This window comes from Didymella exigua (assembly GCF_010094145.1).
Source record: "Didymella exigua CBS 183.55 unplaced genomic scaffold M421scaffold_36, whole genome shotgun sequence".
NCBI lineage: Eukaryota > Fungi > Ascomycota > Dothideomycetes > Pleosporales > Didymellaceae > Didymella > Didymella exigua.
Genome location: NW_022984810.1, coordinates 151261 through 166381, shown reverse-complemented (window position 1 = coordinate 166381; position 15121 = coordinate 151261). Strand labels below are relative to the sequence as shown.

Below are 15121 nucleotides of genomic sequence, written 5' to 3'. Positions count from 1 at the left end.
CTTCCGAACACCGCAAGGCACAGGCGTGGCTGAACAGCCAACAATATCCCAGGTCGAACCTTCCATGTCTCGATCTTGACAGTCATCGCGCATGCTACTTTCGCCATACCTTCGCTTGGACACATCTCCCAGTGCCAGAGAGTAATGACCATGTGCCAGTCCAAGTATGGCGTACAGGAGCAACGTCAGACGATAGACAAGCATGACCCGCGGTCCCAACCATCTGCGAAGGGAAGCTCGATGATGAGCACGGGACTGCGGAACTCAGCGTCGACGCTCTTTACGAGTACCAGAATATCTGCCCGGCCGCGACGAACAAACCTGCATCCGCCAATCTGAAGCCGAACAACGACGAAGAAGTCAAGTTTGTGATCCAGAGTAGTGGAGCCCGGTGGTTCGCAGGATACGACAAAGCACATCTAGCAAGTCTACGTGACGCCGACTTACTATCGCCCTCTAGTCGCGAGCTGGATGGAGATCCGAAAAACGGCCAGACGCACACGTAGTCGGCGACTCTTCCTCTTGTTGCCCGACATGATTCTGTTACAAGGCTCGAGCTGCTGTGACCAGCCGGCTGGACGGTGTGTAGCTTGTGAGGGCGGCGTTCCTAGCCGTATTGAGATATCGACGGCGAGATAATTAGCGATTCTGATGACGACATTAGAAGCAGTAGAGAGAGGACTCGTCTGATGTCTAGTGAGCGTACTGACCCCTCTATTACTGAAGTCCAACGAAGAGCTTTCACTTCAACAACATCCGATCTTTACAGACGCGATATTTGTTTCGCAGTTTTTCTTCGCACCACCTATTCCCCTCCGGCGACAGCGCACATCTTTAGTGTCCGTTCACACTATTCGTCCCGTTCGCACCAACCTTGATCAAATCCGCCCCCTTCTCAGCCATCGCATACACCAAACTCACAATGTTCCCCTGTACATGCAGCGGGAAGATACTAGCATCGCACACCCTAACATTCCTCGTGCCATGCACTCTCAACTCATGATCAACAACACCGCCCTTGTCTCTCGGCAGCATCGCACAAGTCCCGACCGGATGATACTCGGTGACGGTATTCGCTTGCACGAAGCCCTTCGCCTCGTCCAGATTCGTGGGCAACTTACCACTCGTCTTGGCAACCACAGGCGTGCCGTCTGCTTCGCGCCTGAGTGCCGATTTCAGCGGCTCAATCTCCATGAAGCTCAGGGTGTGCAGCAGAGCTCGTGCCATCATGTCCACATCCAGCGGGTGTGAGAAGTACGCCGGGTCGATTGTCGGATAGACCGTGGCGTCGGCGGAGGTGATGTGCACTGAGCCCCGGCTTAGGGAGCGCGTCGAGCAGACACCCAGCGTCATCCACATGCCATCCTCTTCAGAGGGGAAGAGTTTGGAAGGGTTATCCGTGTTTGCTAGATTTGCTCCGGTGGAGAGGCCGATGATCTGGCACACTGCCTCCTTGGGGTCCAGGAGTTGGCGTGCAAGGAGGGCGTTGCGACCTGCTGGATCGGCAGTGGGGTTCTTGTTGTGGTGCTCGGCGAGGAGGGAATAGATGTGGGTTTCTGCGTCTGCGAAGTTGGGCTGGATCTTCTCGAGGGATGCGAAGCCGGTGGTTGTTGGTGCGCCAACGAAAGGACCGGCTTTGTGCTCGATGTAGGCCTGGAGGGCTTGCTGCATGATCTCTGGGTTGCGCATAAGTGCTTCGGCCGAAGGCACTTCGTCGATGGTTCCCTAGAAATGTCAGTCTTCTGACCGAACAGGATGTTGAGGCGAATCACCAGCACAGCAGCCGTCGCCGTGTGATCATTCAGATTCTCACCAACGCCAGGCAGGTCGACAATAATCTCCACACCAGCTTTCTCCAGAACAGCGCGAGAGCCAATGCCAGACAGCTCCAGTAGCTGCGGCGAGTTGATCACTCCACCACTGACGATGACTTCCCTCTTGGCCTTGACCGTATGCGTGGTGCCATCGACGATGAACTGGACACCCGTGGCTGTCGCCTCCTCGCCATCCTTCTGGAACTCGATTTTCGACACCAGCGCATTGAGCTGGAGGGCCAAATTTGGTCGGCCAGCATTGGGTTCGTAATAGTCTCTTGCAGCATAGCTGCGTCTGTTGTGTCGCGGGTCGATGGTGTTGAGCTGGTTGAAACCGCCAATGGCAGAGCCTGTGCGGGGATCTGTACGGGTTAGTATGAGGATAGACCCATTGTGAATGAGAGGGCACTGTTGGGTAATCACCTTCTGCCTCTTTGTAGCCTGCATTGAGCACGGTCTTCGGCCAGATGTCCTGCATTGGCGCTACATCCGTCTCGGCAAAGCAGACCTACTTCTGTCAGGGTCTTTTTCTTAATCGATTCCGCCTTCGAACTTACATGAATTGGGCCATTCGTGCCTCTCAGCTCCTTGTCCAGATACTCATTGGATAGTCCCTTCCCCAACGTCTCACTCGCCGGGTGATATATCTCAAACTTCTTATAATACGGGACAAGGCCGTCAAAGTCCCACCCTTGATTACCAAGCTCAGCCCAATTATCCAGATCCTGACGCGACGCCATGCTAAACATGTTGTAGTTGATTGCCGAGCTGCCGCCGAGGACCTTGCCGCGGGCCCAGCCGTGGACTCTGCCAACCGTACCCTCCTGCGGGACAGTCTTGTAGTCCCAATCGTACTGCGGCTTGCCCCACAGCTGCGTGAATAGGTTCGGGCCATCGATCAAGATGTCGTTCAGGCCATTACCGCCGGCCTCGAGGACTGCGACGGAGACGTTGGGATCCTCACTCAGACGAGCAGCAATGACTAGGCCTGCAGTTCCGCCGCCGCAGACAACGTAGTCTAATTGTAGATCATCAGCTTACGTGCTACGGGATGATCATTTGATTGGTCGATCATGTTGGATCGGAGTAGACGCACCGTAGCTCTTGCTTGTGAACTCCTTGACAGTCATATTTGTAGTTGCTTTGGGCCTTTGGACTCGAGGTGTGGGGTTTCCTGACGTCCAGGTGTTCTTTCCTTTATAGTCTTGCAGCTGAAGTAAGCGCCATCTTGAAGCTGCAGATACGGTGGGGCTCCAAGCCTTAGATGCTGACGGGCCAATCCTACATGCTGAGCGGCGCCTCTCGAGACGGCGAATGACCCTTGTGTGCTGAACTGGTGCTCACTGATCTCTCGGGGCTGAGAGAATGCGGGGAAGTACCCCGCGCTTGCATGAGGCGTGCAGCTGGCTGTCCAGATTCGCTGCAGGGGCATGCAGGTAGTCTGAGAAAGTGCGAGAGGCGTTGTGGAGGTCAGCTACGACCGAATGAAGTTACTCAGTCACGCTGACAGTGCATTGTATTTTTGGTAGCCGATGAGCAAGACGTTCTGTTCTGGGTCCGAGGAGCCAGATTCACTGTGAGCAGAAAAGACTTGGATTGCAGCAACGTACTTAGCGTTTTGCTAATTCAAGCACTACTCATACTGCTTCGCCAGGTCATTCAGGTGATGACTTCAAAGCATCGTCTGCCCTCCGCCCTATCCACCACTAGCGCCAGCCCATAAAAGTCATCCTCCATCGAGACACGAACGTATGACTTTTGGTAATGTGTCGAGAAATGATCGGAGAATGTCGAAGATAAGTGCTTGCACTGAGAACATCTTGGCACAGTCTAGTCGCAGAAAAGCAGCTTCGAAGATCAGTCGAGCGGGAACGTAGAGTGGCGCATCATAGCATCGCAAGTCGACAAGGACTCAAGCGCAATTGTTCATCCGGAGATAGGCATGGCTCAAGCGAGATGCATAAGAGTACGCAGACTAGGCGACGACGGCCATTGAAAGATCCGTCGAAAGCAGCGAGGTCAAGCAGCCCATGTACGTACGAGGTCGAAGTCGGCGTGAACATCGAGTAAGCATCGCATCGCAGTGCAGCGCAAGTCATCGGCGATTAAAGCGGTATTGTGGTCCGCATGTCAAGATAGGTCGAGAAGAAATCCAGAAAGTCGGGTATAATCATGCCACGTAAAGCATTCCAAGCAGCATTCATGCAAGCAAGCAGCATCAAGCAGCGGCATCGAGCAGCGGTCTCAGCATCATGTGCATGATCACGGGCGAAATGCAGCCTAGGCACCGGGCGGACCAGGTGGTGCGCCTCCTTGCTGCTGTTGTTGAGCAAATGATGCGTACCACATCGCCAGATAGTTCTGGTAGCCACCGTAGATGGCATATGGGTCAGCTGCGCCGCCGGCTGGAGCGCCTGCTGCAGGCACAGGAGGCTGCCCTTGGGGGGCGGGCTGGCCGAATGACTGCGGAGGCTGTGACTGCTGTGAGTAACTGTTATCTTGACCACCGTTGTCACGTCGCCTGCTGTTGTTCTTCTCTCGCTGCAAAGTGTCAGGTTGTATATCGAAGAGGTCTTGGTGTAATCTTACCACTTGATCGACCTTATCCCAGATGGCTTGCTTAGCATCGTCGATGGCTTGACGGGATCCAACAAGACCAATCTCGCGCTCGATGTCGGCACCGGAGGCTTGCGAAACATTGATCTTGCAGCCAGTCTCAGACTGCATTTGCTTGATGGTTTCACCTCCTACTTGATGTTAGCACAGATCCTAGTCTAACCGAAGGATCAATGTTACCTTTGCCGATGATCATGCCAACTGCATCTGAAGGGACCATGATGCTGTCATTAATCTTGTTTCCACCGGCAGCACCGCCTCCGCCGTAGGGGTCGAGGTCACGCCTCTGGTTCTGTTGCTGATGCTGGGGTTGTTGCTGACCACCACCATCCATCTGCTTGGTGTCACTGTCGACAATCTCCATGATCAGCTCCTTAGCATGGGCAGCAGCAGCAGGGCTTCCAATGAGATTCACAGGACGGAGACCGTTCACACTCTTGTTTTCACCGACAATGTTGACATGGCAGCCACTGCGCTCTTGCAGGTCACGGATGGTCTCGCCGCCACGACCGATAATGAGACCAACAGTACGGTCAGGGACCATGATCTGAGATGACTGTTCACCTTCACGAAGGGCAGGCTGTTGACTCGTCGCCTTCTGAGGAGCACGAGCGTTGCGACCAGTCTCACGAGCAGGGTTGCCGCCGTTCTCCTCAATGATGCGGTTGATCTCGCGCTTCGCGCTGATACGGGAACTAGGAGCTCCTGTGATGCGGCACTGACGCTGTGGTCCGGCCTCAGGGCCATTGATAAACTGGATCCTAGTGCCAGACTCCTGTTCAATGCGACGAAGACTCTCACCTTGTCGTCCAATGACGAGACCAACGAGCGAAGAATCAATGAGAATCACCTCAGAGTTGTCATTGGGGGGAGTGGCACGATCATTGCCGCCATACTGCTGGCGGGGAGGGGAAAAGGTGTTGCGCCTAGTGGGGGAGCGAGAGCGATCGCGGCCGTAGCCGCCAGGCGCACCGCGACGTTCATCACGACGCTCATCTCGGTAAGGGTTGTAGCTATCACGGGGGTTGTCTCGGCGCTGCGGCGACCTGGAGCGGGATCGCGAACGTCGGTAAGGGCGTCCGCTCAACCGCGGGTCTTCTTGATGAGCTGGCACAGCGTAAGTCTGCGGTGGTCCACCCATGCCTGGCCACTGCTGGTCCATACCTGGACGCGCATCAAAGGCAAGGCCCTTTTGTGCCGCAAAGCCACGCGCTTTCGCGAGCGCGTCTTGGATACTGACTGAGCCAGAGCTGACGGGCTTGATTGCGCTAAGGTCGAGACTGCCAGAGCTCGTGGGCTGCGGGAAGTTGAAGCCGGGAATCTGAGGCGGTGCCACAGTGGGCATGGCGCCGGGGAAGCCTGCAGGCATGCCGGGAGGCGGGGGCTGGTGAGGTGGGTGCTGTTGCGGTGTTTGAGAGGGAGTAGAGCCCGGTCGTCCGGCTGCTGATTGAAGAATTAGATCGCGCGTGTCAGACGTGTCGAAGTCTGCTTACCAAGAGCTGCCAGGATGGCGTTCAGATCGGGAGGTGCGGCCATGGTGTCAAAGTAGGTCGCAGAATCGAGATACCTATGAAGAATGGGTCGCAAGCACTTCAAAAGTAATGGGAGAGGGTGACACTGCGATTGGCTTGGCTGCGCAGTGGTGGTTGTCGTGTTGCGATCTTGGGTGGCGCCGGTGGAAAAGAGAAAGAGTCGAGGCTGGTGCGCCCAAAAGAACTAGCGTGCTTGGCACGTGCGCGTCGTACCTTCACCAGCCGATGCTGAGGTAAGTCAGATTTACTGATGGTGGACGTGAGGTTCCTTCTTGACTCGGAACGCATACTAGATGACCGGGATGCTCTCACATTGATATGCTAGGACTATGACTACTGTAGCAACTCCAGCGAGTTGTAAGGATGTCACTGTATCCAACTCTCCAAACCACTTTTCCGCAAGTCCGTCATACACACAAATACTATCCAGGTAGCGAGCAAAAACTGGAACAGGATACGACAGGACAGGTTGTGTGGTCGGTCAATGGGTATACATTGAGAGCTGCCGAAGCATGTGTACTGGAAATAAGAGACGCCAGCTCCCAGGAGTTTCAGCGGCTGTGGCGAATATAAACATCGCGAATCGAATTAGTGCGCGTTCGACGCGAGGAGACAGGTTGCAGATAGATCTGATGGTGCCGATGTGCTACATTCAAGTCAACCCAAACGCCGGCAATGACAAAACAAAACAAGACCCAGAGGCTGAGGTTACCTCATCATCTGGGAGATGCTGTTCCACTTCTGCTTAAGCGTCTCGTGTTCCTCGTTGATCTGAAACATGTTAGTTGTTGCATCTTACGGATGTGCTTGGTTTTGCTTACTGTCGCCCACTTCATCTTGGTGTCCACCAGCTCCTGCTCCATCTCAGCCATCTGCTCTTCCAGAGCTCGATTCTCGTTGTGAACCACAATATTCTTCTGCATCACGGTCTCCATATCGCTCTTCAACCTCGCTTCTACCTCTTCCGGTTGCGTGTCCACGATCTTCTGAAGTCCCTCAACCTTTGTCTTCAGTGTCTCGTTCTCTTCTGCGAGCTGCTCATTCTCGACCTTGGTCTTGATGAGCTCAGACGCCATCTCAACGTGCTCCCTGTCGGACTGCTCGGCGCGGTTCTCGAGTGACCTAACCTTGGTTTCCAAGGTCGCTGTCCTTTCCTTGAGACCTTGCAGCTCAGTCTCGCGCTCTTTCTCAATCCGCTGCTGCTCTTTCCACTCGGCTGTGTACTCCTTCAACATCTCTGGCATGATCTTGACTGCAACAGCGTCCTTAACAAGCTGATCAGCGCGGTAGATCTCCTTATCAATCCCGCTGGTCGAGCCAAAGAATCCGTTTTCAAGGATGGAGTTGGCTGATGGTGCCTTGTCAATGTAGACGTCGAAAAGCTTCTCCTTCAAGAAGTTGGTCAGAGTGGACATGTCCTTCATACCGAGCAACGTCTCGGCGTTCTTTTGCATGAGCACAAGGCCGAACTTCAAGATGGCCGCTTCCAGACCGTCGGTCAGAATCAGATCGTATATGCGGACAACCAGTTGTAAGGGGAACCGGTAGGCGAATAGTGTAAGGAACCACTGCGTGGCATAGAGCTGAGGCTTGACTTCTCTGCGGCGCAGATGACAATAAAGGGCAGGCTCGAATTCCTCTAGCAGTCGCTCAAACTGGTACAGATGCAGGTGTAGTCCAGCCATGTCCGCAACGAACAGGTCTCGCAGGCCATACTTGTTCATCAAGGTGACGAACAGACTGAAGGCCTCCTCTTCTGGCATATTAAACAGCAGCGGCATAGCAATGAAATTCATGCCCTGGGCATAGCCTACAGCTTCGTCGTAAAGGGCGTACGCTTTGCAGATACCGAAGAGTCCGTCTTGTAAGCCGGCCGCCATGAGGTACTTCGAGTAGCTTGTCCGTGCGCCCAGATCGCGCTTGATGGTCTTCTCCAGCTTGACGATAGCTGCAGTCTTGTCCTTCTTCTCTGCAGCCATTTTAGCTTGGAGTTTGATGGGATCCTCGGAGCTCTCCGACATTGCTGATGGCGATCCAAGAGGAGCATTCGTGCTTCCTGTCGTTGTAGCAGGCGTGGAGTAGTCCGAGTGGATTGACGACGCAGAGGATGCAATTGAATCCCTCTCCTTCCCGCTTCCGTTCGCATAGCTCTGGACTGACATGTGCTCCTTGTCTGTCCCTCGAGCTACGAGCTCCCTGTACTGTTGCTCAAGTGCTTCGTTCTTGCTTTGCGCTAGGACCTGCCAGATGACACCACGGATGACTTGTGGAATGCCGTTGGAAACAGCGCGGTTCAGCTCCTCTGGGCTGGTCTGAGCAATCGCAGCGGGACCCTCGTTCACAACAGACTGCCACAGATCCCAGTCGACTGGCTCTGCCTCCTCGGGGGAAGGACCGGTTGCGAAACCAGCTGCTGTGCCTGGCGCAAGAGCGGGATTGATAGTTGACTGTCGAGAGAGACTGCCGGGTCCAGGATTGGTCACAGCCTCTTTCTCAACAACACTTCCTGGGCCCGTTATCCCAAGCCCTCCCTCTCCAATTGTTTCGTCGGCCATGGTAATCCCAGCCTCCTCCCTCATCCTCAGCGCCTTGAAGCGATCACGCAGACTGCCCTGACTAGATCGGTTGTTGCCTCTCTGATCTTCATCGTCGATCCTGCTCAGTGTGAGCTCTGGGTTACTACCCAAAGACTGGATGGACGCGTTGGTATTACGGCGGTCGGCGAGAGGCTGAGGCGGAGATCCGGGCTTCTTGCTCGAACTATTGCGCGAGAGCCACGCGAAAGGGCTTGTGAGCTTTCTTGATACCGTTGCGGGCGGCGCGGGCTTCTCCTGGACGGCAGGGGGGGGCGGCGGTGGAAGGAACTTGACAGGAGGCATCTGGCCGGAGAGACCTTGCAGGCCGCTTGCAGAGGCTGTGGAGTCTCTCGAGTCTCGCGGTGGTAATCTGGGCAACAGGCTGGCGTCTTTCGCGCCTTCTGTAGCGAATCAGCGAAGCTCAGCTGTCTATCAGACAACAGGTACACGTGCCTTCTTCGAGCGACACATCGTCCATGTCTGATATCACTGATATTCTGTGTGCCGTGAGCAAGGGCGACTTGGCGGATGCAGCGTCTTGGGTCGATGTCTCGGTGGCCTCGCCCTCGCCCTTGGTGCGGGTAGGCACTTCTGGCACCGGCACCTCAGGCGCGGGGGATTCGGCTTTGGATTCTTGGACAGTGGTTTCGGTGGACTCGCGCTTGCTCAGGAGCGACCGCGACCGTGACTGCGAGCGCTCGGAGTGTGATTCGGGGCGAGGGGTTATCTCAGGTGCGTCCTCGAAGCTGTCCTGCAACGGCGCACACTTGTTAGGTGTTCTCCTGGTCTGATCGCTTGCTTTGAGCGGGGCTGGAGGCACTCACTGCATCCTTGTCGGAGCTGTGCACGCTTGTTGGCCTCTCGGGCTTCTTGTCCTCCTCCATGTTGCTAGGGTTGCTCGTCGCCAGATATCACGTTCGGGACGCTGCAATTGATGCAGCAGGGTCAAAGGTTGAAGTAGTTTACAAAATAGCGATTAAGGTGTAGGAAAAGTCGGTGCAAAGCCCTTGCAGTGTTCGTCACGGGCGTTTGGCGGTGTTGTCGAAGTGAATGGTCCAGCGAAGCTGAACTGAACATGCGGAGTGGGCCTGGTCCCCTGGTCGATGCCGCAGCTAGTTGACGGGTAAGCCTCACCTGCCTAATTATATCCGGCGCCCGTCGAGCAACAGTGAAAATTCGCCGTTGCGCTGAGCTGGAGCCAGAAGCGCTGGGTGATCTGGCCTTGAGCGTTTGTGTGGCGCACGAGCTTCATTCACCAAATGAGGTCAACAGCGTGTCCTCAGGGTCGTGGGGTAGGTAGCGAACTGCTCAACATCACAATGTTTTGCGGTCAACATGAAACAAGCTAAACCAAGGCAGCCACGACCTAGAAGCCCGGCCTGCGGGACGCTAGCATACACGCGACAATACCGCTCGTGTCCGCTGCCTCAGATATTCTGGTTCACACCGTCGCTAGCTCTGGACGAATTCTTGGAGGGTCTTGAAGGGCTGCATTGCATGCCCTGCAGCATGCCGACAATGCAAGGGACGATGCACGCCATCAACGCAAGCACTGTCCCTATGGACTTTAGATTTGCGTCACGCCAGATTGGCCAGTTGTCGTCGTCACCTATGATGTGTAGATATTGCCCTGTGCCGGCCCCTAGAGTCACAGGGACTGCGTGAGGAGTGCAGTTGGCATGTGACACGCTTTTCACATCGCTGTTGTTGAGATATGAATTTTCGCAGCCCTTAACTGCATGGTCGTGAGTAGAGAATGAGTGCCACTTGATCGTGCCTTCCCTGGATCACGCAAGCAACCGCCTCCATGATTAGGCTAGACCTATAAACCAAGTACGGGCTATATTCTCAGCCAGAATATCATGAAAACCACGCAATCGACGTTGTTCACATGCACAGCATTGAGGATCCGACCTGGTAGCATCCGGGCTCACGTCATCACAAAGGCAGATCTCACACCACAACCACTACTCTTGCAGAGTTGCGTCAGCACACGTGCATCATGATCATCAAGAAATATACTGAAAATTACAAACGAATTTAATCAAAGATAAGCGCGGCAAGAGAAGCAAGCAGGCTTGAGAAAAGACTACGGGGACTACAAGGAAATCGACCTCTTGGAAAAGTGTCTCTGATGTACTCAGGGTATCTAAACGCTCCATAGCGCGAGCAAAGACAAAATGGTATGCGCCATCGCTATGCAATTCGTAGCTTCGTATCCAAGACCGGTGTAGGTGTGGAATCCTGTAAACGAACGCCCTCCTAAGCCGTGGGAGGCTGTTCCCTAGTGAAATTGGAATATCCAAGGAATGAGAAGGAGGTAGACAACAAAGAAAATATTCGAATGGAGAGGACGAGCGATCACCGCTCATGCAGATCGTCGCTGAAGCTGTCAAGAGCTTCGTAGATGGCAGTCCAGAACCCCCGTTGTACGGGTCGGACGGGCTTGCGGGCGGCGACGACTCTCTTACCCTCGTCGGTCTGAGTGCTGGACTCGACCATAGCTGATTTGGGCGCAACAGCCTTGCATAGTTCTTCGTTCTCAGCGTCGTCGACCGCAGTGTCGATCGACTCCCAACTACTGTCGACGTCTTTCCGTCGCGGACTACTTGCTCTCCGCTCCTTTGGAGGACTTGACTCGAGCGAGCCTTGCATGTTCTGCTGCATCGCGCTCATATCTCTCCTCAAATCGTGGATGATGGCGAGCTGGATCTCGTTCAGTGCCTTAGTCTCGTCGAATCGCCTCTTCAAGTCGGCCGTGTAGATCTGGACCCCCTCGATGTACTTTGCAACCTCGGCCATATAGCTGCTGTCCTCTTCTGTAGCTTGCGCCTTCGGCTTGGGACTTATAGGGCGCGGTGAGTCTGGCCCAGAGAATAGGTCATCCGTGCCCGTCTTCGTCTGCGCATCTGGCGCTGCGAGGTACGAGGTCATGTTCTCGAACTGTCCAACGACGTACTCCATCTGGTCGTCTGTGAGCTCGCGCGTCGCAGTGAGGTGTTCGAAGTGCGCGATGCATGAGGACAGCGCAGATTGCACGGGCGAAGCGGAGTAGTGGGAGCCACCATCCCACGGTACGGGCGACAGTGAACCAACCGTGCTTGCGCGCAATATGCGCGAGCTCTCGGGTGTGTACGGATAGCGCAACGCGCCGGGCGCGTGGTGATCGAGCAGGCTGGAGGTCTTCGTGGGTGTGTATGGTGCCGGTCCGGTGACAGTATGGTGTGGCTTCGGCCTGGATACGCTGAGCGGCTCGTGTGGTGTATCGCAGCGTTTGCTCTTCCTGCCAGGGGTGCCTGGCCGAGGCTCCAACAGCGGCCAGCAGTGCTCCACATCGGATGCGCTGCTCGAGGTGCGGTTTCTGAAGGGGTCGGAGAAGTAGGCCGACTCGGGGCTCCCATAGGCCTCGGTCTCGGGCGGCGTCCAGGGTCGCGCGGAAGGCGGTGGTGAGTCCATGGCGCGGCTGTGAGGCGGTCGATGTTCGCGATCCAGAAATGGGGATTATGCGCGTTTATATGCGCCGACGGATGGCGCGCGACAAAATGCGGCGGTGCGCGCAGAGGGGAACGGTGAAGGACGTGCGACAGACGCGAGCGTCGCGCGGAAGTTGGTTGGCAGATGTGACGTGTGTGCTTGGGGGGCCAGTCCTAGTGGTTTGGGCTAACAAAAGCATTGGCTGAGGGCGGCGGCTCAACGCTCGGGCGGTAGTGGGGCATGCTTCTCGAAAATCGTGTCGCAGGGCGGACATTCGAGGCCGCCGATTGGGCCGTCGATAAGCTGGGGATAGTCGCTCAGTCGTTCTGGGTCTGAATAGATGAGCCCTTGCTTGACATTGTCTGACTCTGACCCTGAGCACCTCTACCACACAATCAGCAGTCCTGCACAGCGCCAGTTGCTGCTTCTTGACGACATGGCCTCCCAGGTATGTTCTATCGCGACCCCACCCCCGTTAGCGGCACGCAGAGCTGAGCGCATGACCACAATAGCTAGGCGTTCAGCCATCTCTCGACACGGTGCGCGAGGTTTTGGCTGCGGCAGTCAATTCGCCGAACCCGCCCAATCTCGTCCCCGTCTTCTCCTCTATATCCGCCGAGTTCCTGACGCCGTCGAGCATATACCTCAAGGTTTCCGCGAAGTGAGTTCGTGACTCATCCGAGTGCCCTTCGGCAAGGGTTGACAGGCGTGCAGGTCCGAGTCGAAGCTCTCCTTCCTGTTTGAGAGCGCTGCGACCACAGAGACAATCGGGCGATACAGCTTTGTCGGCGCAGACCCTCGCAAAGTCATCAAGACCGGGCCCGGCCATGGCGAAGAGGCCGACCCGCTCCCCAGCCTGGAGAAGGAGCTTGCAAAGAGCAGAGTTGCGACCGTGCCCTCCATACAGCTTCCTCCCATGACCGGTGGCGCTGTTGGCTACGTTGGATATGACTGCGTCAAGTACTTCGAGCCCAAGACACGGCGAGACGACGTGAAGGATATCCTGGGTGTGCCGGAGAGCTTGTTCATGCTGTATGACACGATCGTGGCCCTTGACCACTTTGCACAGGTTGTAAAGGTCATCACGTACGTCAAAGTCCCGGACAGCCTCGACAACTTGGAACAGGCATACGACGAGGCCAGGGCTACACTCAAGAAGTACGTGACAATTCTCAAGGACAAGGAGGTGCCCATGCCCGAGCAGGGACCGATCAAGCTTGGAAACGAGTACACGTCCAACATCGGCCAGGCAGGCTACGAGGGCCACGTCAAGGAGCTCAAGAAGCACATCGCCGTTGGCGACATCATTCAGGCTGTCCCTTCCCAGCGCTTCGCACGGCCTACCTCGCTGCACCCCTTCAATGTCTACAGGAACCTGCGAAACGTCAATCCCTCGCCGTATCTTTTCTTCGTCGACTGCGAGGATTTCCAGATTGTGGGTGCCAGCCCCGAGTTGCTGGTCAAGGAGGAGCAGGGCAGGATCATCACACATCCCATTGCCGGGACCGTCAAGAGGGGCAAAACCCTGCAGGAAGATGCAGCCCTGGCCAAGGAGCTTTCCAATTCACTGAAGGACCGGGCCGAGCACGTGGGTCTGACCCAGTTTCTACGTCAAGCCCAACATTGACCGACTTCACAGGTGATGCTGGTGGACCTTGCGCGAAATGACGTAAATCGTGTCTGTGACCCACTCTCCACTCGCGTGGATAAGCTGATGGTTGTGCAAAAGGTACGAACACCACTGATCGTCATCGCACTCATGCGAAACGCGATCTCATCGGAGTAAATTTGCTGATTGATCCAGTTTTCGCATGTCCAGCATCTGGTCTCTGAGGTGTCGGGCGTGCTGCGACCTGGCAAGACACGATTCGATGCCTTCCGCTCCATCTTCCCTGCAGGTACGTCAAGCGGTTCATAACATGACCTGGTATTGAGAAGTGGACAGGTACCGTGAGCGGCGCGCCCAAGGTGCGGGCGATGGAATTGATTGCTGAGCTGGAGAAAGAGAAGCGCGGTGTATATGCTGGCGCTGTGGGGTACTTCGGCTACGGCAGCGTCGATGGTGATAAGCAGATCGAGGGTGCTATGGACGTGAGTTGGCCCCTGATGCGCACGGTGTTCACACGGCTGATCACCCACAGACGTGCATCGCGCTACGGACCATGCTTGTCAAAGATGGAATCGCGTATCTCCAAGCAGGGGTAAGTCCGACAAACTCTTGCTATCACACTCATGCTAACCAAGGGCCAAGGGTGGAATTGTGTTCGACTCAGATCCATACGATGAGTGGATGGAGACGATCAATAAACTAGGTGCGTTCATTTGGTCCTTTTTCTGACTTTCCCCCGCCAAACCGCCGGGCGCTGACCGCTGTTTGACGTCTAGGTGCGAACACCCACTGCATCACTTCAGCCGAGGAGAAGCATCTGGCCGAGCAGACGGAGGATGAGGTCGACACAAGCCAATCGCAGCCGTTGGAGGGCGATGCAAAGCCACGCATCAGTGTGGCTGCGTAGATGGTAAGCAGCGACTGCGCCACGCGAGGCTGGCGATGTGCAGCAGTGATTGGTAAAGTCAGCTCGGCTGGCACGAGATCAGGGTCTGGGCCACGATCAAAAGCCATCACAATCTGGGTTTTGTTAAACGAGATGACCACCAAAGCCTCGCTGGCCACGGCAGGTCGAGAAGCTGTACGGACGTCACGTCGATAGGCGGTCCTTCGACGAAACAAGGTTCGCTGGTAATTTCACAATTTATCCTGCCGCCGCGCTCAGTCGAAGGCAAATTGTGCAACGGCACAGGGGCCCTCCTGTGTAAGTGTGAACGACTCGTTCTCGTCGTGCCACCGTGACCTGGATCGACTGTGCAGCAGTAGGATGAGTGCGCTGCTGGTGTGGCAGGTTACTTGGACAACCGTGCCTCTTCGTCTTGGTGCAGCGCCGTGAGTTGTACATGCAAGTCAAGCACAGGCGAAGATGGCGGCCCGTCAACGACATCATAAAACTGGAAAACTTGGTGGTCTAGTCCTGATCGTGCCTGGGCTCGGCAAGCGCGACCCATTGACGAATCAGCGCATAGCCCAGAATCCTGTTCCTTGCTGCAAGCGATC

General features: G+C 55.7%; 5 protein-coding genes across 5 annotated transcripts; 1 reads left to right on the top strand and 4 right to left on the bottom strand.

Moving 5' to 3' along the window:
* Window positions 1-343: 343 nt before the first annotated feature.
* On the bottom strand, window positions 344-3289 carry M421DRAFT_424582 (GMC oxidoreductase). The gene is made up of 5 exons (XM_033593795.1): window positions 2911-3289; window positions 2372-2832; window positions 2238-2322; window positions 1773-2176; window positions 344-1725 (listed from the first exon to the last, which is right to left on the bottom strand). The coding sequence occupies exons 1-5, from the start codon at window positions 2942-2944 to the stop codon at window positions 835-837; spliced, it is 1875 nt and encodes a 624-aa protein (XP_033444946.1). The 5' UTR covers window positions 2945-3289; the 3' UTR covers window positions 344-834.
* Window positions 3290-4094: 805 nt separating this feature from the next.
* On the bottom strand, window positions 4095-5966 carry M421DRAFT_8558 (eukaryotic type KH-domain (KH-domain type I); the record flags this gene model as incomplete). The annotated part of the gene is made up of 4 exons (XM_033597576.1): window positions 4095-4355; window positions 4404-4561; window positions 4611-5873; window positions 5924-5966. 4 exons carry the CDS (start codon window positions 5964-5966, stop codon window positions 4095-4097), a joined length of 1725 nt encoding a protein of 574 aa, XP_033444945.1.
* Window positions 5967-6238: 272 nt separating this feature from the next.
* Window positions 6239-9813, bottom strand: M421DRAFT_424579 (RabGAP/TBC). Its single transcript, XM_033593794.1, has 4 exons — window positions 9363-9813; window positions 8992-9289; window positions 6784-8939; window positions 6239-6733 (listed from the first exon to the last, which is right to left on the bottom strand). Exons 1-4 carry the CDS (start codon window positions 9420-9422, stop codon window positions 6671-6673), a joined length of 2577 nt encoding a protein of 858 aa, XP_033444944.1. The 5' UTR covers window positions 9423-9813; the 3' UTR covers window positions 6239-6670.
* A 733-nt stretch (window positions 9814-10546) lies between these two features.
* Window positions 10547-12256, bottom strand: M421DRAFT_424578 (uncharacterized protein). The gene has a single exon (XM_033593793.1). It carries the CDS (start codon window positions 11992-11994, stop codon window positions 10900-10902), a length of 1095 nt encoding a protein of 364 aa, XP_033444943.1. The 5' UTR covers window positions 11995-12256; the 3' UTR covers window positions 10547-10899.
* A 192-nt stretch (window positions 12257-12448) lies between these two features.
* M421DRAFT_401640 (putative anthranilate synthase component I) lies at window positions 12449-14811 on the top strand (the record flags this gene model as incomplete). Its single annotated transcript, XM_033590226.1, has 9 exons — window positions 12449-12460; window positions 12525-12673; window positions 12727-13600; window positions 13652-13741; window positions 13817-13910; window positions 13958-14103; window positions 14154-14213; window positions 14264-14324; window positions 14398-14811. The coding sequence occupies 9 exons, from the start codon at window positions 12449-12451 to the stop codon at window positions 14526-14528; spliced, it is 1617 nt and encodes a 538-aa protein (XP_033444942.1). The 3' UTR covers window positions 14529-14811.
* Between the last annotated feature and the right edge of the window lie 310 nt (window positions 14812-15121).

Excerpts from the sequence above, each read along its gene's own strand:
- M421DRAFT_424579 (XM_033593794.1), bottom strand. The coding sequence starts at position 9,422 with ATGGAGGAGGACAAGAAGCCCGAGAGGCCAACAAGCGTGCACAGCTCC. Across the intron at positions 8,940-8,991 it reads CGATGTGTCGCTCGAAGAAG|AAGGCGCGAAAGACGCCAGC; the intron begins GCACGTGTACCT and ends GATTCGCTACAG. Across the intron at positions 6,734-6,783 it reads CCAAGATGAAGTGGGCGACA|ATCAACGAGGAACACGAGAC; the intron begins GTAAGCAAAACC and ends AACATGTTTCAG.
- M421DRAFT_424578 (XM_033593793.1), bottom strand. The coding sequence starts at position 11,994 with ATGGACTCACCACCGCCTTCCGCGCGACCCTGGACGCCGCCCGAGACC.
- M421DRAFT_424582 (XM_033593795.1), bottom strand. The coding sequence starts at position 2,944 with ATGACTGTCAAGGAGTTCACAAGCAAGAGCTACG. Across the intron at positions 2,323-2,371 it reads GCACGAATGGCCCAATTCAT|GTCTGCTTTGCCGAGACGGA; the intron begins GTAAGTTCGAAG and ends TGACAGAAGTAG. Across the intron at positions 2,177-2,237 it reads AGGCTACAAAGAGGCAGAAG|ATCCCCGCACAGGCTCTGCC; the intron begins GTGATTACCCAA and ends TAACCCGTACAG.